The 21,607-nt window shown below is 45.7% G+C and overlaps 1 protein-coding gene across 1 annotated transcript in view; it reads right to left on the bottom strand.

Moving 5' to 3' along the window:
• Positions 1 to 21,607, bottom strand: part of ADAM12 (ADAM metallopeptidase domain 12) — a 367,967-nt gene that overhangs the window by 25,815 nt on the left and 320,545 nt on the right. The window contains exons 15-17 of the mRNA XM_032175291.2: positions 6,195 to 6,303; positions 5,887 to 6,085; positions 2,706 to 2,783 (exon numbers count right to left, since the gene is read on the bottom strand). Coding sequence (XP_032031182.1) covers positions 2,706 to 2,783; positions 5,887 to 6,085; positions 6,195 to 6,303 — 386 coding nt within the window. The remainder of the gene's footprint in view (positions 1 to 2,705; positions 2,784 to 5,886; positions 6,086 to 6,194; positions 6,304 to 21,607) is intronic.

Genomic DNA, 21,607 nt, shown 5'->3' with positions numbered 1-21,607 from the left:
CAGGTGCAACCAGACCTGAGGCTGCGAAGACGCATCATCTGCCTATTAGTGGCTGTAAAGAGAGTGATGAAGATTATTTGGGTTCATCAGCTTGCCTCCCCCACCCACCTCACTTCCTTCACCATCTCCTCATCTTCCTTTTCCAATCCAGAAAACTGACCATGAGGAGAAGCCCCCTCAGCAGTGAGGAGGGACCGTGCTTTGGGGCTACAGACCCAGAGCCCTGGGGCACCGCGGGACCTGACAGATGCTTGACGCATCCCCGTCTCCTTCAGACAGAAGGCTCAGAGAGGCTGGTGACTGCCGGGGCCCGCGCCAGGCTGGGGTCCGAGGCAGGCCCCCTGTTTCCTGAGCCTAGCAGGGTGCATGGGATTTCCACTAATACTTCCTGAAGCCTGTCCCCGTGTGTCCTTCCTGCAAAGCCTGCCTCCTTCTTGCAGAGTTTCCCAGTGGCTGTTCCCTGGCTCCCAGTCGTGCACCAGGGTGCGAATCCAACAGTGGATTCTTTTTGTTGTGAAATAAGAGAATGGTTCTGGCATGGCGGGAAAGGGAGACGAAGAAAGCCCGAGGAGGCTGTGTTTCACCCTTGTTGGGCCCAGCTCATAGACCAGAGCATTCCATGCAGGGGCCAGCGGCCCCTGCCCACCTGGTTACCAAGGGCTACTGATGGCGGCCACTCCCAAGCCTGTCCATGCCGGTCGGACTCGCTATTGTGCCAGATGTTACTAACTGAAAGTACATGATCCAATGGAAGATGACCATGAAGATGATATATATTTAATATATTTTTTTCTATGAAAATTAGGTTGTCAAGTCCAGGCACGGTGGCTCATGCCTGTAATCCCAGCAAGTGGGAGGCCAAGGTGGGCAGATCACTTGAGGCCAGGAGTTCAAGACCAGCCTAGCCAAAATGGTGTTTTATAAAGATAAAAAAAAAAAAAAGTTAAAAAAATTAGGTTGAATCCTTTGGGAACACTGGATTAAAAAAGAGAAATCACTAAAAGAATTTCTGAAAAATTAGGAATGAGTGGGACTACTGCACAATGATTGGGAAGAGCTGCAGAGGACAAGGAAGAGGCTGTTCTTGGATGCTGTTGAGTGTCTAAGGTTCCCCTCCACAAAAATAAATGAACTAGAAGCTGTTGATGATGCATTTTTGGGTGGTTTATATCAGGAAGTGGACGCACAATGACATTCAGTAAATCAATCCTAAAGGCCTCAGCCCTCCGTCAAAATATGGCTGCCAGATATACACTTTCATATTTTAAGGCAAAATAAAATGTGTAGTGTATATGTCTCCCATGTAATGCTTTCCTGCTTCAACCGACTTGTTTTGATGAATCAACCACCTACCCTCATTGCTTCAGATAAGAAGGCCGACTGTCAAGATAGCCTTTAATAAGTTAGAAAGTAGACTGCTATAAAGCAGAAATTGAGTAGAATTAGTCAGCATGTGGCAGAGCCTATGTCGAATATAAGTGTCTTGCCTGTCCCCTCAAAGATGCTGCTGTGGACGTACTAGCCCCAGATTCATGCCTGCCCCTCATGGCTGCTCTCTGCAACTTGTGGTCATGTGCCTTGTTTTAAAACCCACAGGAAGGTGCTGCTGGGAGCCTGCCCTTGTTAGGGTGGGACTGTGGCCAAGCTACCCTTCAGCAAGGCTGGTCAGGCTCCACCTACCCAGCAAATGTGGGCCTCTCCTCTCCCATGTGTGGATGAGGCCCAGGGGTATTGGAAAGGGAGTGGTCCAGGGTCCTCAACCAGCTTGCAGCTTGCCCGCCATATTACCTTGGGCACACCACCCCCCAGCTCAGGGCCTGGCTTCTTCAGTAAAATAATAGGACTGGACTTGATCATCTCTTAACAGCCATCAGAAAATAATCTATGATCCAATGAAGACACAAGAAGATTCCATTCTATATTGGGAATTAGCTAACCTTACCGTCAACACACCCATCTGAGGTGACACTGTGATCCTTTATGGTTCCAGCATGATGGTAATTTACAACCCCCTCCCCGCCACACCCCGTAATTCTGTGTAAGAATCATTGGCAAGTGTCTACAAGTTTTAAAATAAAGAATTTGGAGTGTGATTTCTGTAGAAAAGGTTTCGGGAAAACAAATGAACCCCTGATGTGGTTAATCAAGACTAATATGATTCCATTGGAAATAATTAAGCCCATCAAGAAAAATAAAGTATGTTTTAAGCAATTAGAGTCCTCTTCTACCCTAAAGGTTCTCTGAACTAAAACAACAGCCTTCTTTAGTTGAAACCCATTGTGTGTGATTTCAAGAACATGTGTTTAATATGATCTGTTGTCCTTGTTTTAATTCCTTTTGGAAATATTTCAGTTCAGACCCTGGTTCTGAACGTTGGTAGGAAGAGGAACAGCACAGTTTGAAATGTTAATGTGAAACTCTTCATGAAGGAAGGTTGCTTTTCAAATTACTTTGAACAACAAAAATCTTTTTTTAAATCATAGAATGTTAATTTAAAAGGTAATTACAGCTCAATCTGATTTTCTTTGTTAAATAAAAGTCACATGAAAAGGTCAAAAGAAATGATGTCTTTAGAAGAAAATATTGCAAACACACTAACTGCTCTATTTAAAAAATGCTATGGATTGCAAAACCTTTCACAAATGAATGAATTATTACTTAACTTGTTATGGGCTGGCTGTAAAAGGGCAGCTCAGCCTACTCACCCCTCTGCCGTGGCACTGCACTGCACACTCATGAACCCCAAAGACACTAATATTTTGACATCGACGATTCAGGCAGATCTGTAGGAGGAGAAAAACACAGCAAATCTCTTAGTATTTCTCCAACCCCTGCAGCATGCATACATACCTGTATTCAAACAAAAAGCAAGCAAAAAAAGCTTGGAGAAGACCCAACCTTCTCTCAGTTAATATGGATGCAGCATAACAATACATTTTATACTGGACTCAGCCACGGATCTTATTGCCTGACTCCTCCAAACTCAGCACATTTTGAGACTAAGTTCAATGTGAACACTATTAAATTATTTTGTATTTTATGGCTTTTAATATAACTTTCAGTTGATCCTAAAATTATAACTGATTTTCTTATGAGTTTTGTTTGGAGCTTGTAAAGAAATCCATGTATTGCAGTATTTTTTTCTTCCATTAAAAGATATAGGAGAGGGTGAGGTTGGGTGCGGTGGCTCACTCCTGTAATACCAGCACTTTGGGAGGCTGAGGCAGACAGAACACAAGGTCAGGAGATCGAGACTCTCCTGGAAAACATGGTGAAACCCTGTCTCTACTGAAAATTCAAAAATTAGCTGGGCGTGGTGGCACGTGCCTGTAATTCCAGCTTCTCGGGAGGCTGAGGCAGGAGAATCACTTGAACCAGGGAGTTGGAGGTTGCAGTGAGCCGAGATCATGCTACTGCACTCCAGTCTGGCGACAGAGAGAGATTCCGTCTCAAAAAAAAAAAGATACAGGAGAGGGCGAGACAGATTACTCCTTATCCCAGGGCCTGGATAGACATAGACGGAGACTCCAAGAATCCAGGGCTGAAGAGTCTTTTAAGGGAGAGATTGAAATATGGGAACTTTCTCCAGATACTGACTGACAAGTAATATCATCAATGACATAAACCATCAGCAACGAGGCTCAGCAAAGGAAAACAGACGGCTCCTTGAATCTATCAAGCTGTTGTAGTGGCAGGCATTTGCTAAATGATACTGGGCTGGCTGAAAGAATTCAGCCTCATTTCAAAGGTGCATAATATACTCCAGACTCAAGGGATGCAGCCCTTTGTCTCCTAGAAGATTTTACAAATCAGTGGAGTCAAAGGAAAAAGAGTCTAATGTTCAAATGGCAGAAGAATTTTTAATCAAGTAGAACCTTCCTATTGAGGAGGTCACCATCCGACCCCAACGGCTCATGTAGGGCAAGAGGCATACCCTTTAGGAGAAGCGCTGGCCCAAGCGGCACTGAGGGGATTCCCACTGTGTGGGTGCGAATCCTGGCCAAGGGGATGGTCACATTCCAGCTGATAAAAGAACCTGCCCCAGATGACAGTGAACACAGGAGGACCCTCATGGGAATCACTGCTGATCCCTGAGCCCTCAGAGAACCAAGGTTCTGAGATCAAAGCACATTTCATCTTGAACATGGAAAACAAATTTGATGATAAATTGAGCCCTTGGAATTGGAATGTCCAGATGCACCTGGCCCTGGCTGTTCAGGCTACAGTTAAAACAAAAAAGGTGTCAGTCAGAATGGCTGTTGCTAAAAAGTCAAAAAACAACAGATGCTGGCAAGGTTGTGGAGAAAAAGGAACACTTATATACTGCTGGCGGAGTGTAAATTAGTTCAACCATTGTGGAAAACAGTGTAGTGATTCCTCAAAGGCCTAAAACAGAAATTACCATTTGACCCAGCCAACCCATTACTGGGTAATACCCAAAAAAATATAAATCATTCTATCATAAAGACACATGCAGTCATATGTTCATTGCAGCACTACTCACAATAGCAAAGACATGGACTCAACCTAAATGTCCATCAATGATAGACTGGATAAAGAAAATGTGGTACATATACACCATGGAATACCATGCAGCCATAAAAAAGAATGAGATCATGTCCTTTGCAGGAACATGGATGGAGCTGGAGGCTGTTTTCCTAAGCAAATTAATTCAGGAACAGAAACCAACTACCACATGTTCTCACTTATAAGTAGGAGCTAAATGATGAGAACACATAGACACATAGAGGGGAACAACACACACTGGGCCTATCAGAGAGTAGAGAGTGAATGAGGGAGAGGATCAGGAAGAATAACTAATGGGTACTAGGCTTAGTATCTGGGTGACAAAATAATCTGTACCACAAGCCCCCATGACACAAGTTTACCTATATAACAAACCTGCACATGTACCCCTGAACCTAAAAGTTAAAAGACAAATTATGATTTGAGCCTAAAAATATCAGATGTCATTTTAATGTCAAGGCCTGAATATGAGCAAATGTGGGTAAGGAGACATTCAGAATGTATAAGAAGATTCACGTACTATCCTATTTCTCAAGGAAAAAGGATTTGTGGCTCAGGGTGTGTGGGGGCAAAGACAGGAGAGCGGAGGCAACACCTGTCGTCAGGATTCCGCCTCTGCCTCTGTCTTTTCTTGCCTGTGTGACCTCATGTTAGTGAGTGATTTCAAGATCATGTTGAAAATGGAGTCCTAAAAAGCATTGGGGGGTTGTTTCATCCTTTTCTTAAAATATTGTATTAGCTGGCGGTCATTTAGTCTGATGAGAAAGTTTGGTAGAAAAAAACAAATCAATATGGCAGAGCATGAAAATCTCAGATTCTTTTTTTCATTCAAAAAAAAAAAAGTTTGACTTTATTTCTAAACCTCAAAATACCTCCCTGTATCTTTCTCCCTGTTCTCTGAAAGGACTCCCTTCTGGTTTTGAGTTTCTTCCACTCCTTTCCCTCTCCTATTCTTCTCTCTACAGGGTTCTAAAAATACATCTGATTTCCCACTCTGTCCAGGTGAGGACAAGCCCCCAAGAACTCTGTGCTAAAAACCAAGCCACATATCCAAAACCAATAGAATATGCGATTATATTTCTTTCCAAAGTAATTTCCTGGCTGGAAGTCCTCATGCCACCTGGAGTGTAGAAATGACTTATTAACACTCAAAGCCTAAGAAGACAGGCTTGATTTTTCCCCAATCTGCATTTTAATAGTCAGACCAGGATCTAGGATTTATTGACTTTTTCTTCTAGGTGCATCTGAGAAGAAGTAGATTTAGGAAAACAAACAAACCTTGTAACCCAGTTCTTGCCGTTTTTCAATGGGCCTGTTCCAGACTTACATTTATGATCCAAGCAAACATTTGGGCCTTACTTTTCCATCTGCACACTTTGTGCCTGCAAGCACAAGCCCTGGGTCCGGCATGTCATCGCCCAAGTACACGTGGGTCCCCCGGCACAGCATCCGGCCTCCTTCCTGCAGGGGGATGTTTGTTTCTATGGAAACGGCATTGGTACCAATGATTGGCCGGTTGGCACCTCCTTGACACTGGATTTTTCCACATTTAGCATCTCTGGAAGGGTAAGAACAAACAATTCCCAAGGAGAAACCATTTGGAACCAACCCTATGCAATGTGGGAAGGTCAGAGCAAAGACTTTGCCAGGATGTCTGGATTCCATACCTCATCTCGCATTTGGCAAAGGAATTCTTCGAGATTTTGCCACAGTTGCCATAAGGATCACCTGCAGAATTGACTGTCTCAAAGCAGATCCCAGGGGCAGGTTTAGCACCTGAAACGGAAGCAGAACTGCATTTTCATCTCCTGCAGGTATTTTTAATTTTTTTTTTTTTTTTCATGGCTCTAGGCCTCTCAAATGGTTACGGGGAGACGTGTTCAAAGCAATCACACCCAGTGTCTGCCCTGACTCATGGTGGGAGCTGGCCAGGGGAAGCCTAGGGTGTCAGCAGCTCGCATCCTCTCTTGACTCGGCCTCCAGCAGAGCACATGTTCCAATGCTTACTCTTCCTTAGGTCTGCTGTCTGGGCTCGTGGCATGTGTGGCCTCTCAGGAAATGAGGCCTGGCTGTGGAATGAGATCCGATCCAGAGCAGAAAGGAGGTGGCTGGCTGGCTGCAGAGAAGGGGAAGTTTGCTCTCTTTAACAACATCCCACACAATTCCGGTGAGAAAATGCAAGCCAGGGCAGGCTCCAAAGGAGCAATGAAGAGATCTTCTACAATATTTTTAGTCCCATAAAGCTCCCTATAAGAGCAAGTACTACCTTCTTTTAATACCTTCTATTTTATTTGCAAGGCAGAGATTTCTCTCAGAGGCCATAGAGTCATAAACCCTGGTAATCCTGTGTACAACATGACGGGTCCCAGCAGAGAGGGTCATGGCAGCCAGAGAGCTCAGAAATGGCCATTTTTAGCACATCTTCTGGCCATGGAAAGAGAACACATATAATCAGCGTTTGCAGCCAAAGTTCTGGAGGACTCCTGAATCCTGGGCATAGTGATGTCTGTTGAAGACTATTGAGCCAGTCAAGAAAACATGCCACATTCTTCAGAACACACCATGCCCTGTCGCGTGGTCCTTTTTCTCTCCCTGATTGGTGTCCTGTTTGGCACTTTATCTCACATCGCTTCTGATGGCCAGGATGCCGACACTCCAGAGCCCCACTCTGACACCTGCCCTTCTCTGCTCCCTACCCTGGGGAGGCTTTGCCTTCCAAGGTGACAACAGATTTATTTAAGATACCTCGTCCCAGGGAACGGAAGATGTTCTTATTACTAAATCATCCCCCTTCGTTAGCCTGCACCTGATCCCTCCTCATCAGCTACTAGCAGACATGATCATCTCATTAAACACACATGCCACACCACCTTGGCACCATTTGAAGTGAGCAGTGTGCTCAGCGCTCCAACCTCTGCAATGAGCCAGCCTTGCACCTCTCCTTTTCTTATTCTTTTCTAAGCCATGTTAGAGAAGCCTCTGCAACCTCCTTTTTCAGGGGTGTTAGCCCAGACTTTCTCTGTCATGGAGAAAGATAAGGTCCCCAGCTCCTCACATCACATTCCCTTTCCTTCCATCTGATCCACATCTGCCTTGCTCACAGTAGGATGACACCACCGACACACTCAGCTCCTGTCTATTAGGGACCTGATTTGTCTGCATTCTGCCTTCTTTTTCTCTTTCATCTATCTGTCGGAGCAGGGAAGGATGGGGAGGGAGAGCCTCAGTGTGGAACCTGCACTTTGTGCTTAATTTAATCCTGTTTGGTGGCACTTTTGATCAAAGTACTGGGATCTTGATTGATCAAGGCAGTTTGGAAAAACTGGCATCTAGAATAGTAACAATGCAACAATCGCTTGTGTTTTTGCACACACCCTATGTATTTGTTGCTTGCCTAACTATCTCCTTCCCAACCATCCTTCTTTCCCTCTTTTCTTTCCTCCCTCCTTCCCTTCCTACTTCCTTCCATCATCCATTTATCTACCCATCTATCCATTCATCCATCCATCCACCGGTCCATCCAGCCAGCCAGCCACCATGTTGCAGGCTTCAATCAGACACACATATTTATTCAGCACCTACTATCTTCCAGACATTGGGAGTATAAGAGGGACCAAACTGGACAAACCTCCTGCTTACTTGAAAATTGCAAGGAGAAACAGAAAAAAAAAACCCAAATGATTATGTTCCTCTAAAGTCCAGTGTTAGGGAATGCTATGAAGGTAGAAACGGAGTAGGAGGGTTCAGGGGACTGTTGCTTTTAAAGGCAGGCTGGTCAGGGAAGACCTCTTAGAGAAGACATCCTGAACTGAATCCTACCATTTAATCCTACAAGGTAGGTCTCATTATTCCATTTTATGGACAAGAAAATTAGCACATCAGAGGTTAAATATTTGCTTAGATTCACATAGGTAACGAAGGCAGGATCATCTAAGGGTGAAGCCAGGCTTCTGGGCTGCTCCCTCCTGTGCTCCAGCCTCACAGGTGCTGGACCCTGCACTGGGTCTCAGGCGTAGAGAGCAGATTAAGACCTGGCCCTGCAGCCCAAGCAACAACAGGTTCAGTGGATGTGGGGTGTGCTGCTGCAGCTGCCCATGGAAGGGCTAAGAAAATGGGGCAGGAAATGGCTTTGTTGCTTCTTTCCCTACTTCGTAAGGCTAGGACTCGGAAATACAAGCAGCTCCTAGTGACTGCTTAGCTCCTAGGAAATGGGTGGGTGGAGTTGACATCACTGTGCCATTGTACAGAATGCTGTTCTGATGTCCTAGATTCTGCTACCTTTATTATAAAGTAATTTCTTTCCTGGGAATTGTGACCACTTAAAAAATACATATACCATGACGGACAGAATTCAAATGTGTCAGTTGGTAAATCTGTTTTCCTTATAGGGAGCTCTAAAGAGACTTTGGGCAGTTTCAGACACGTGAGCTCACAAACAGCTCAACGGCAGCCTGGGAGGAGAGTTGGACGAGGTTGGACTGGGGAGTACAGAAAGATAAAAACAAAGAGAGGAAGGGGGAGAGAGAAAGGAAGAGAAAGAGACCAACCTCAACAGGGATTGAAGACGCTGCAAATGTACCGGCGAAGCAAAGGGGAAGCTTGATACATGAATACCAGATAAAGGGCTATCATTATGATAGGAAGTCAAGCAAAGGCATGGAAACAGTGTGTAATCAAGTATAAGAGCATCCTGGAAGTGAAAACACTGGCTCTCTACTTGGGAATCCAAAGCCAAAACACACTGAGCCTTCTGGGTCAGAGTGTGACGTGGTTTGGATCTGTGTCCCCACCAAGTCTCATGGAGAATTATACTTCCCAGTGTTGGAGGTAGGACCTGGTAGGAGGCAACTGGATCATGGGAGCAGTTTCTCTTGAATGGTTTAGCACCATCCCGTTGGTGCTATTCTTGCGATAGTGAGTTATTGAGATCTGGTCATTTAAAAGTGTGTGGCACCTCCCTTTTCCTTCTCTCTGTCGCTCCCGCTCTGGCCGTGTGATGTGCCTGCTTCCCCTTCACCTTCCGCCATGATTGGAAGCTTTCTGAGGCCTCCCCAGAAGCAGAAGCGACTCTGCTCCCTGTAAAGCCTGCAGAACCAAGAACCAATTAAACCTCTTTTCTTTATAAATTACCCAGTCTCAGGTTTTTATTTATTTATAGCAGTGTGAGAACAGACTAATACAGGGTGTGCTTATGATTTTAATGCCCCAAATGCTGGTGGAGCAGCACGGCTCAGAAAACCAGGTGTGTGTAAGATGCAATGCCTTGTTTACCAATAACGCAGAAGCATGGTACACGCCCCAGCAGAAGGCCACCTGGCATTTCAGGAGCGCTGCCATTCTCCCAAAAGACAAACCCTCAGAAAGGCTTATGGCCAATTCGAATATGTGAATTTTTGCCAACACAGATGACACAGTCAAGCATCATCTTATAATATGCTGTCAATTAACTTAACGAGAAACAGTTAAAAGAATCACATTTTAATTCAGATTGTCTTAAAAAAAAAAAAACAACTCTCCCACACCGTGGAACAATTTTACTGAGATGACGTTTCCTTTGGTCTCAGTCTTTTTATATATATATATATTTTTTGAGATACAGTTTCACTCTTGTTGCCCAGGCTCAAGTGCAATGGTGAGATCTTGGCTCACTGCAACCTCTGCCTCCCGGGTTCAAGCTATTCTCCTGCCTCGGCCTCTCATTTAGCTGAAATTACAGATGCCCACCATGACGACTGGCTAATATTTTGTATTTTTAGTAGAGATGGGGTTTCACCATGTTGGCCAGGGTGGTCTTGAACTCCTGACCCCAGGTGATTCACTCACCTCAGCCTCCCAAAGTGCTGGGATTACAGGCGTGAGCCACCACACCCGGCCTGGTCTCAGTCTTCTTGTTTTCCGTGGCACATTCCCTGCACTTCCAGCTTTCTCAGGATGCTGACATTTTTTCTTCTGTTATCACTGGAAATCTTGTTTCTAGGTTCAAGTACCCACTCTTCCAACACTTTTTAATAGAGAAAGTGAGCACTTTCTCTATTGGCCCAGTGGGTATATATTCATAACCTCCACAACTGAACCACCCACTCTATTGCTTATCAAAGTGAACCCTTAAAAGCTTTTACCAGAATAACCAAAATGGGATGAAGTCACAGCCGAAAAATAATATTTAAGCATGTGATAGATGCACCTGCCTTTTTTTAAACCTGATTTTGTCAGGCAGCCTTGATGAACCTGCATGGATGCAGGATGATGAGTGCCAAAGCGCCTTCCCACCTGCTCTGTGATATCCAAAAGGTGTGGCTGAGAGAGTGACAGGTCAGTGGTCAGTGATTCTTTTTGCTGGGTACTTTCAGGGGGAAGCCTTGTTTTATAGCTGGGCATGTATGGGGTCTAAGAAAAATACCTAATGCCTATCAGTCTTCAGCCTTTTTAGAACGCCCCCTCCTGTCTGATTGATATACTCAGTAACCATGCTTCAGAGTTGGAAGAACAAAGACTTGGAACTCGGGCTGATCTGGCATTCAGTGTCCAAAAGGCCTTGTTGTACAAGCTCTTGAGGCTCTGTCCCCTCATCTGTAAAATGGGGACAAGGACCTGACTCAAAGGTGCTGTGGAGCTGAGTCAGTGTGTAGAACTCCTGGCATGTGGCAGGCCCCTAGGAAACCCAAGTGATAATGAGGACCACCTTGGGCTGTGGGGAAGGCATGGCTTCTGGACTTTAGGGCTGGGGGTGTGTGTGGGGAGAAGAGAGTTCCTTGTACCAGCCCCTGCTCGCATCACTTACCACACCTGTAATGATTCACGATCACGTCAGTAGGGGCTTTACATCCATCTCCCTCACACTTCATGGTCTTCAGGGCCTTACACTTTAAGGGTAGCTAGTGGAGATTGTGGGCTAACCAGATGCCTCAGGAAATGAGAAGGAAAGAAGAGAATTTCATCTGAAACCCTAATAGTTTTTGCACATCCTTTGCATATAAATCAGAACTATCATCCAGCACAAGGATTTCAACTTCCCTGCACCCATCCCCTTACTCCTTTCAATGAGTGTGGTTCCCCACAGCCCCCAAATCCCAGCTGGTTCTGGGAACCCTCCTGGCCTGCCCTGGGCTGGGCCTCCAGACTCCCCGAGTCAGCACCCAGTGCCATGTTGAAAGAGGCAGCAGGCAACCCTGGGCAAAGACCCTTGAGTCTGACTTCTCTATGCCACTCAACCCTAGAACAAAGATCATTTTCCTGTCATTACTCTCCTTACTCTTAACAAACAAACACACACACTTTAAATGAACGACACATTTTAGATCAGCAGCAGGCCATTTGTAATTAAAGTATGGTGCTGGATACAGCATGCAGTATCATCTTTGATCCTTATAGCCACCCCGTAAGGTCTACATTCTCCCCATTTCAGAGATGTTCACTTAGACTCAGCGTTTTAGCAACTTGCCGAAGATCACAATGTAAATGGCAAAGTTGGGTTTGTCTCATGGGTTTAAAGCCAAAACCCATGATCCAGCCATGATCCTGTGCTGCCTTCCTCTTGGAAACCCCCTACTTGGCTACAGACTCCTGGCCCTGCCATCCTTTCCTCTTCGGAACCACCAACATATTCTCCTGTAATCCAGCTGCTCGTGGAGTCAACTTCATCTTCACCAAATCTTTTTCCAAAAAGTCTCCTGACAGATGAGGACGCCAGCTGCCTCATGCTCATGTCTCAGGTGCTGAACTGACCTGGGTCACAGCCTACCCCCTGTACCTGAGCATGCGCAGTGAGATTTCCCTTTAAAACTGGGACAGTGGAGGCAGGCAGCGGGTATTTGTATGCTTTTTGTTGCATCTATACTGATTCAGGGAAAGAAATTGGGAGTAGAATGACTTGGAAACCTCTGAGGGAGCAGTTCCTCAAGAAATAAATCTCAGTGAAGTTTGGCCAGTAAAACTGACTCCACTCTGCTATTAATTCATCCAGTGGCTTGAACGATGCGAGGTTCTAAAGGTTAACTTTCTGTCTACCTCCAGGAAGGCAATAACGGTCACCTTCTAAGAGTTTCATTCATTTGAGCTTTCACCCAAAACATGAGGGAGTGAGAGATGCCATGTCATGCTTTCCCACTGAAATATGGCCAGGACGTGATGTCCCTGAGGCACAGCAACCATACGGCTCACTGCCACATGGCAAAGAAAAGGAGCATTTGCGGGAGCGGCAGGCCATGATTTCATCAGCCATGTAAACACGGGGATAGGACAGATGCATTTCTCCATGGAATCAAAGGCCCAAATGCATACGCCAGCCCCTGTCATCTACTTTGTTCATTCTCTTCTCTGGAGAATGAGGAAAAGTGGCTATGATAACTCACGGGTAGCCCCAATAGATACGATCTTTTGCGTCCTTTTATCAGCCCTCTGAAACTGCTGCTGCTTTAATTTGGTAGTGGTGGTGAGGGTTGCAGGAAGGTGGGAGGAAGATGGAGCAGAGCCCTGTTTACAATGCTTACTCTTATCCAGTTGGCTAGGGTGCCTTACCCTGGAGTCTCCAGGCTGTAATGAGAAATCTCCCATGAGGAACACGGATGTTTAAAGGCTAAGGGGTTTCAAATGAACCAAACTTCTAAGGACGCAGTGGCTGAAACTTGGTCCTGTTTGCAACATGCCCCTGCTGTCCCGAACTCCAATGTTAGCTTGTAGGATGGTACCATGGCGGGCTCTGGGCCACTTCCTGGGGCCAGGGAGCTGCCAGCTAGTGGTCACAAGAGTGATTCAGCACAACTCCTTCCAGAACCACACACTGGCCACACCCCTCCAGGGTAGAATCTACCTGTGTGGTAGGAGGTTGTTCTGGGAGCTTGGAGCAGCAACAGCACTTTATGAAAACGGATTGTGGGGTAGGAGACACAGGGTTATTGTTTTGTTGAACACCTCTCCCATATCCCTTCTTCTAGAAACAAGAACATTTTCCCTGTAGGAAATCCATTTTATATGGTTAATTGGAGCTAACTTTCCTATCTAATGGCAGAAGTATGCACATAAGATTGAATCAGAGAGGTCCATCCCACAGGTTATATGAGCGGGTCAATGCTGGGCACACGACCGAAGCCAGGGGAGTCAGTGTCTTCCTTGGAACTTGATGCCTGAGCCAGCTGGATCAGGGTCCAGGGCTCCTGTGTCCTTCAGGGCTCTCCTCTGCCCTCAGCTTTGTCATGGAGGCTGGGATTGGCCCTCCTTTCCTTCCTCCCAAGGTTGTCTTCCTCTTGTATTTACCACACTTGCTTTTGCCTCCTGCGAGGCCCCAGGGCTCCTGCCTGTGGGCAGGGATGGTGCCTCAGGCCAGTGCATAGCAGATGTGTTCCAAGAACGAATGAGTGAAAAGCCGTTTGGGGAAAGCACATCATGTCTCCAATGCCCTTCCCGGAGGAAGTCAACTGTGGTTCTGCAAACGCAGCAGCCTGGGTAAATGAACACTGTCTGCTGGTTTATCTTTTCTATGACTCTGGATTTCCACTTATTCATTGACATCAAATGAAGTATTACTGTGGGATCTTATGTAAGGTCATAAAAAGACAGACGTTTTACTTCCTGGAAAGGTAAATTGTTATTCCTTCAAAGTTAAGGAAGAAAACTTATAAGCAGGGAAACTGAAGGGGGCTGAGTGCTGGCCTTGGGAGCAGATGCGGCTCCAGCATTAAAAGAAAACATCATTAAAGGAAAGAAGCTCAAAGGCACGGAGCCCGCAGACAACTTTCTGCACGCCCTGCCTGTCCAGAACCTGCTAATCCCGGTCAGGATAGCGGAGGAGGGGCCAACAGAGTGCTTCCCGTGGCTTTTGTGCGTTAGCTGCCGTCTGGCATTTATCTTAGAGACAGAGTGGTCAATAATTTAACAAGTGCAAGTGACTTCTATCCACTTGTAAGATGTTACAAAGGCACAGATTTGGTTCAAAGTTGCTGCATTAAAAAATGTCTGTCTTCATAAGACAAGAGATTTCACATCTCTTAGGAAGAATGACAACGGTTTTCTCGTCACAACCATATTACATCAATTTAGAGCCTTTGAGTCCTTAGTAATGGAACACTTAGCTATTTTGCCATTATCAAAAGATAAAATTTAGCCTTTCAGAGGGAATTTTGACACCATACTATATTTTATAATGATGTAGAAAGTGATGGATTTTAATTACCAGTTTTATCTTCAGAGTGCTACAACTTACATTTGTAATTGTAGTTTGGAAGTTCCCAAAGTCATTATGTGTTTTTTGAAAGAGAAATGATGGCATCTTGAATTAAGCCCACAATTTACTCAATCTAATCTTACCTAAAAAATGACTCCATGATGCAAACGTACTTCTCCAGTTCAGTCAAATCGGCTCCTCCTTCCCTCTGTCACTGATTTCCCTAACCCCTGCCACTAACATCCACAGACAAAGGCATTTTTACAAACAACTGGAGACTGTATTGTTCTTCCCACCTCTCTTCTTCAGACAGACCTTTGTATTCATCAGAAAATGAAGTCCAAATGAACAAATTTTATCATTTCTTTCTCACTTGATGGGACAAAAGGGAGACTTTCCTGACTTCTAAACAATACGACTTCTGGCAAAAAAATCTCTTTTTTTCCTATCTGTGGCCACAGGAGATGTAGGTGATTCATAAATGTACTGCCCCAAGTGGGTCACAATAAACCAAGCTCATGTAAACCAGATTTGCAAATAAACACTGAGTATTCACCAGCCCATTAAAAATGGTCTGGTCAGCTCACACTGCAGAAGTCAAACAACATTAGATTCTGGTGAGTGATAAAACAGAAAAAACTAACACATTTCAGGAATTCTCTGATGCCAATTGTTTGTGACTATAGATGTGTAGTTATCTGTAAGATTAATTGCCAAGGAATATTTTCAGTAACCATGCTAGTGGTTCTCACAAGAAACATCGGTAAAAGTAAATTTGCTACCTAAATAAAAATATCCAGCTATATTTCAGAAGGCGTAAAGGCCATGTCATATTGACAGAAAATCTTTGTAGATATTAAGACTAAACTGGGCAAAGACAGCTAAACGCCAACCACACAGTTTGAACTGTGAATAACATTTGTGTGTTTGAAATCAACATAGGAAGTCTTGAGATACCAGATTTGAAGGACAAAAATCAGTGAGAAAAAAATTATACTCTTAGCCAACGAGAACGTACGTTATCAACAACAAAAACAATTAGAACAACAAATAAATGAACAAAAAACCCAAAAGGCATTCTCAAAGTATATTGCTTTGCCAGTTAGAAGTTGCAGGCATGTGTTTTGAATTTTCGATTGTTTTATTTGTAGAAAGATTTGGAAGCAGGATTGTTTTATTGAAACACAATGCCAGATTGAGAAAAGCCCATTTCAAAAGGGAATCATTAGTTGGAAGGACGGGCTTCATCCAGGCAGTGTTTGGGTCGCCAGATCTGGAGGGTGAGTAACGGACATCCTGAATGTAACTGGAGAATTCTGGACAACTCAGCAACTCGGGCAAGGTCACTGGGGTGCAAATGTCAAGGGCTGGTGGGGCAAGGACTCAAGGACTCCTGGAGTTCTGAGTTTCTGAGTTTCCTAGGAGGCCTACGATGACCCCAGTGCATATGTGACCCAGATCCTGAAGCATTTGCTCCTGGGTGGGGAAATATTGCAAATGCAAGCTTGACAATAAGTTTTCCTTTCTGAATCATGAAAAGCTAATTCCAACCAACCGCTATTAACAAAGCACTGAAAGGTTCTCAGTGGTATATCTGGCTGGCCAGAGGCCTGGCCGAGGAAGCCACCTCTGCTCCCAGGACTGCATTCGTCCGGGATCCATGCCTCCCGGGAGGATATTGTGATGGATTCACATCTGCACTCCCCTCCAGATCCAGGCAGGAGTGCACAGGGACTGTGGGAAGTGTGTCACTCTGGCAGAGTCGGGGCTCTTGAGTCAGCATCTTACATACAGCAGGACGTCAACAAATACTTGACAAATGACAGAATGGTGTGGCAGTTGAGGATCTCTGCTCTCCAAGGCACAGCCCAAGCTCTACACACACAGAACTACCTGCACTTGCCCTGGTTGGCCCCACTGTCCCTGTGTGCCCTGAGCTGTGCTATTCTCTATACCGGAAATATCCCTCCTCTTCCACCCCTGGCAAACCACTATTCCACAGCAACCTTGTTTCAAAGCCTCCTAGTTGGCTGCTTTCCTCCACCCCAACATATCTGGCCCATGACCCTCTCACAGCCCGTTTTACAGACCCCAAGGATTTGAATATCTTGCTCACTAGTCTAAGCTTCCTGGGAGTGCAGCTGCATCTTATTTATAGAGTTTAGATTTACTAGAAGCTCTGCATCTAGCATAGAACCACATATATTACATGGAATAGATTATAGACTATGTTGGAGGATAACAGACCCTTGGGGTAGGTAGATCACTATCCTCATTTTATAGATGAGGCATAACAAGGTTGAGCAATTTGCAGAAGGTTCCTTGCTAGTAAGTGGTCTGTTCGATGCCTGTGGCTCCCCCAAAAGGCCCACATCCTTATCTAAAATCTACGCACATGTTATCTGACATGGCAAAAGGGACTTTGAAGATGTGATTACTTTTAGGATCTTGAGGTGGGGAGATCACGCTGGACAATCTGGGTGAGCCTGAGAGAATCACAAGGGTCCTTATAAGAGGAAGGCGGGAGAGTCAGTGTCAGAGAAAGGGATGTGACTACAGAAGCAGAAGTCGGAGAGGGACAGAGACTTGCAGATGCTGTGCTATTGGCCTTGAAGACGGAGGAAGGAGCCATGAGCCAAGGAATGCAAGTGGCACAAACCACTGCTCAATGAAATAAAAGAGGATACAAACAAATGGAAGAACATTCCATGCTCATGGGTTGGAAGAATCAATACCATGAAAATGGCCATACTGCCCAAGGTAATTTATAGATTCAATGCCATCCCCATCAAGCTTCTGTGACTTTCTTCACAGAATTGGAAAAAACTACTTTAAAGTTCATATGGAACCAAAAAAGAGCCCGCATTGCCAAGTCAATCTTAAGCCAAAAGAACAAAGCTGGAGGCATCACGCTACCTGACTTCAAACTATACTACAAGGCTACAGTAACCAAAACAGCATGGTACTGGTACCACAACAGAGACATAGATCAATGGATCAGAACAGAGCCCTCAGAAATAATGCCACATATCTACAACTATCTGATCTTTGATAAACCTGACAAAAACAAGCAATGGGAAAAGGATTCCCTATTTAATAAATGGTGCTGGGAAAACTGGCTAGCCATATGTAGAAGGCTGAAACTGGATCCCTTTCTTACACCTCATACAAAAATTAATTCAAGATGGATTAAAGACTTACATGTTAGACCTAAAACCATAAAAACCCTAGAAGAAAACCTAGGCAATACCATTCAGGACATAGGCATGGGCAAGGACTTCATGTCTAAAACACCAAAAGCAATGGCAACAAAAGCCAAAATTGACAAATGGGATCTAATTAAACTAAAGAGCTTCTGCACAGCAAAAGAAACTACCATCAGAGTGAACAGGCAACCTACAAAATGGGAGAAAATTTTTGTAACCTACTCATCTGACAAAGGGCTAATATCCAGAATCTATAATGAACTCAAACAAATTTACAAGAAAAAAACAAACAACCCCATCAAAAAGTGGGCAGAGGACATGAACAGACACTTCTCAAAAGAAGACATTTATGCAGCCAAAAAACACATGAAAAAATGCTCATCATCACTGGCCATCAGAGAAATGCAAATCAAAACCACAATGAGATACCATCTCACACCTGTTAGAATGGCGATCATTAAAAAGTCAGGAAACAACAGGTGCTGGAGAGGATGTGGAGAAATAAGAACACTTTTACACTGTTGGTGGGACTCTAAACTAGTTTAACCATTGTGGAAGTCAGTGTGGCAATTCCTCAGGGATCTAGAACTAGAAATACCATTTGACCCAGCAATCCCATTACTGGGTATATACCCAAAGGACTATAAATCATGCTGCTATAAAGACACATGCACACGTATGTCTATTGCGGCACTATTCACAATAGCAAAGACTTGGAACCAACCCAAATGTCCATCAATGATAGACTGGCTTAAGAAAATGTGGCACATATACACCATGGAATACTATGCAGCCATAAAAAATGATGAGTTCATGTCCTTTGTAGGGACATGGATGAAACTGGAAACCATCATTCTCAGTAAACTATCGCAAGGACTAAAAACCAAACACCGCATGTTCTCACTCATAGGTGGGAATTGAACAATGAGAACTCAAGGACACAGGAAGGGGAACATCACACTCCGGGGACTGTTGTGGGGTAGGGGGAGGGGGTAGGGACAGCATTAGGAGATATACCTAATGCTAAATGACGAGTTAATGGGTGCAGCACACCAACATGGCACATGGATACATATATAACAAACCTGCACATTGTACACATGTACCCTAAAACTTAAAGTATAATAATAATTAAAAAAAAAAAAAGTTGGGAAAGGCAAGGAAACAGATGCTCCCCAGAGCCTCCCAAAGCGATGCTGCCTTGCCAGTATCTTGGTTTCAGGATTTCTGACCTCCAGAACTGTAAGATGAAGCATTTGTAAGCCATTAAGTTTGTGCTAATTTGTTACAGCCGCCATGGGAAACACACAGCGCCTGTAAACTGGAAACCAGATGGAAACACCGACAAGGGGAGGAAGGAGCACACTGCACTCCCGAAGGAGGTGGTCAAAGGCCCATTCCAAGAGCTCCCTGGCATCAAGCGCAACAGTGGGTTGCTGTCTTCCCTGCTCTCTGCTCTCCTGAGGAAGTCTGTGTAATGATCTGAAGAACTGAGGAGGGGCAGGCAGGACAGACCAAAACCCAGGAAGTCACAAGCCCGAGGTGGCTCCCCAAGCCTGGTCTCTGTGCTGTGGCTTTCAGGAACCCTGAGTCATCTCCTGAAAGATAAAGCCTCTTCATCAAAACTTTACATTTGTTACCAACAGTCCTGATGTCATGGATGTTCCATGCTGTGTGCAGTGGCCACACACACCACCAGCCACCACCACCCCAGCAAAGGCCTCCTGGTTACCAGGGAGAGAATGGGTGGGAGAGAGTAGAGCTAAGCCAGGAGCTCTCAGGGAAGTCCTCTCCTTAGGAAGAGGATGTGGCTACCCGGGTACTGAGACCTCCAGCCTCCCCCTCCATCGTGGGGATGACGAGAGCCCAAGCAGGTGACTTCCTATTGCTCTTGCTTTTGAAAAGCTCAGTCTGTGGGTCAGGTTGTCAGTCTGTCTGCCTGTCTGTCTGGTTCTCTCTCTGGTCAGGCAGCTGCAGAAGGACTAGTTTGATGAGATAATAAATGCCAGCCTTGGTCACCATGAATCAGAGGCACACAGCCAGCTGAGTCACACACTGGGGGTGGCTCAGACAGCACTGTCGAATTCCATCTGACCTCACTCTGGAAACGGGGCCAGCTGTTCGAATACGGCAGGGCATTAAGGAACACGTTTCACTCCCAAAGCTCCAAGTGCTGTGTGTGCTCTGGCCACAAAGTGCTTTTTGGAATGGAGCTTCATCACAGCCCTTGTAACTCAGGAAAAGGAGACTGCTGATGCTGGAGAAAGGCTGGGACGGGGACAGCACTAGGGATGCCTGAAGCCATGAAGATCTGGCCTGCAGCAGTAGCCGCAGTCCCAAAGCGACCTCACTTGGCTAAAAGGTGCCTGAAGTCACTAAACCATGTCAAGCCCAAACTTCAGTGTGTATAGCGAGTGCTGGCTTAGTCCTTGTCATTGCAACAGGGTGTCCCCCACTGCTCCTGCCCCCTGCTTTGCCTAGGGGGCCCCAAGGCCCAGCAGGTGATGATGCCAGGACTGAGGGCTGCTCAGGGTCCAAGGATGAAGCACTAAGGGCCCAGGAACTGCAGGCCTCCCCATCCCACCTGCCCACACACATCCCTGAGTGCTGAGGAGCATCAGAACAACTCCTCAGAGGCCGAGCTAAGGAGGCCTGCGCTCGTCCCTCCTTACTACCAGGCTGCCCTTTCTTCTCCCCCAGAAAGCTCCAAGTACAGAGGACATCACTGGCTGGCAGGGGACATGGGCCTGCCAGCAGGACCCAGCTCCAAGAGACATCCATCTTGTTTTCCATGCCTGGTCGTGGCTCTTACATTCCATTGAAAACCCACGCTTCGAGGTTTAGTCATCAATTTATGTTCCACTTTACTTCCCTCATCACTCCTAAAACCAAAGCCTCACAACAAAAGTCTGACAAAGGTCCTCTCAGGTTTCCCTCCCGCTAGAGATCCTGCCTGATTCTGCTTGGCTTTCAGCCTGGGCCTGGCCAACCACAGCAGCCTTGCCAGAGGGTCTCTGGCCAGCGCTGAGGTCATTTCTGCAGCTAGCAGGAGGAGGGAGTGACAAAGGACTCAAGCACATTACAATAAGGGAAAGAACTGCAGGACATGGTACGGTCTGCATTTATGGATTTCATGGTTGGACTCTTGGGAGCTGCACACAGGCATTGAATCTCAAATGGTTCTGAGGTGTTGGGGCCTTGGAGTCCAGGGCTGCCCAGTGAGGCCTTGGATTTCTGACCCCAGAAGGTGAGGCATGGAGGAGAGACACGCAGGGAATGGATTCTTCCCTTTTGCATCTGAGCTTCTGCTTCATTCTGGAGCTTTGGTGGAGATTTAGAGCAAGACCTCCCTCTTCGGGGTGACTGTGCATTGTGGGAGTAACACATGGGCATTGGGTCACAGTGACCCAGGTTCAAATCCCAGCCCGGAGACCTGGGGAAAATGACATTTGGTCTCAGAGTTTGAGCATCATCTTCTGTAAAACTTCACAGTCCCCACTTCAGGGGCTTGTTGGAGGGTCAGAAGAGACAAACTGTGCCAACTGCCCAGCCTGAACTGGTGAAATGGTGAACTGATGGCCTCTTGTTTGACTCGACCACCCCACTTTCCCATTTGAGAGCCACTCACTGCTGCTCCCAGGCCTTAACCGGTTACAGACACGCTCATGCTTCAAGTCTGATCAGGGCCTTCCCCATGGAGCCCTGGACCCCTCAC

The sequence above is a fragment of the Hylobates moloch genome, unplaced genomic scaffold, assembly GCF_009828535.3.
Source record: "Hylobates moloch isolate HMO894 unplaced genomic scaffold, HMol_V3 SCAFFOLD_3, whole genome shotgun sequence".
In the NCBI taxonomy this organism is placed as follows: domain Eukaryota; kingdom Metazoa; phylum Chordata; class Mammalia; order Primates; family Hylobatidae; genus Hylobates; species Hylobates moloch.
Note: the sequence above shows the minus strand (reverse complement) of the source record. Positions and strands in the feature narration are given on the sequence as shown.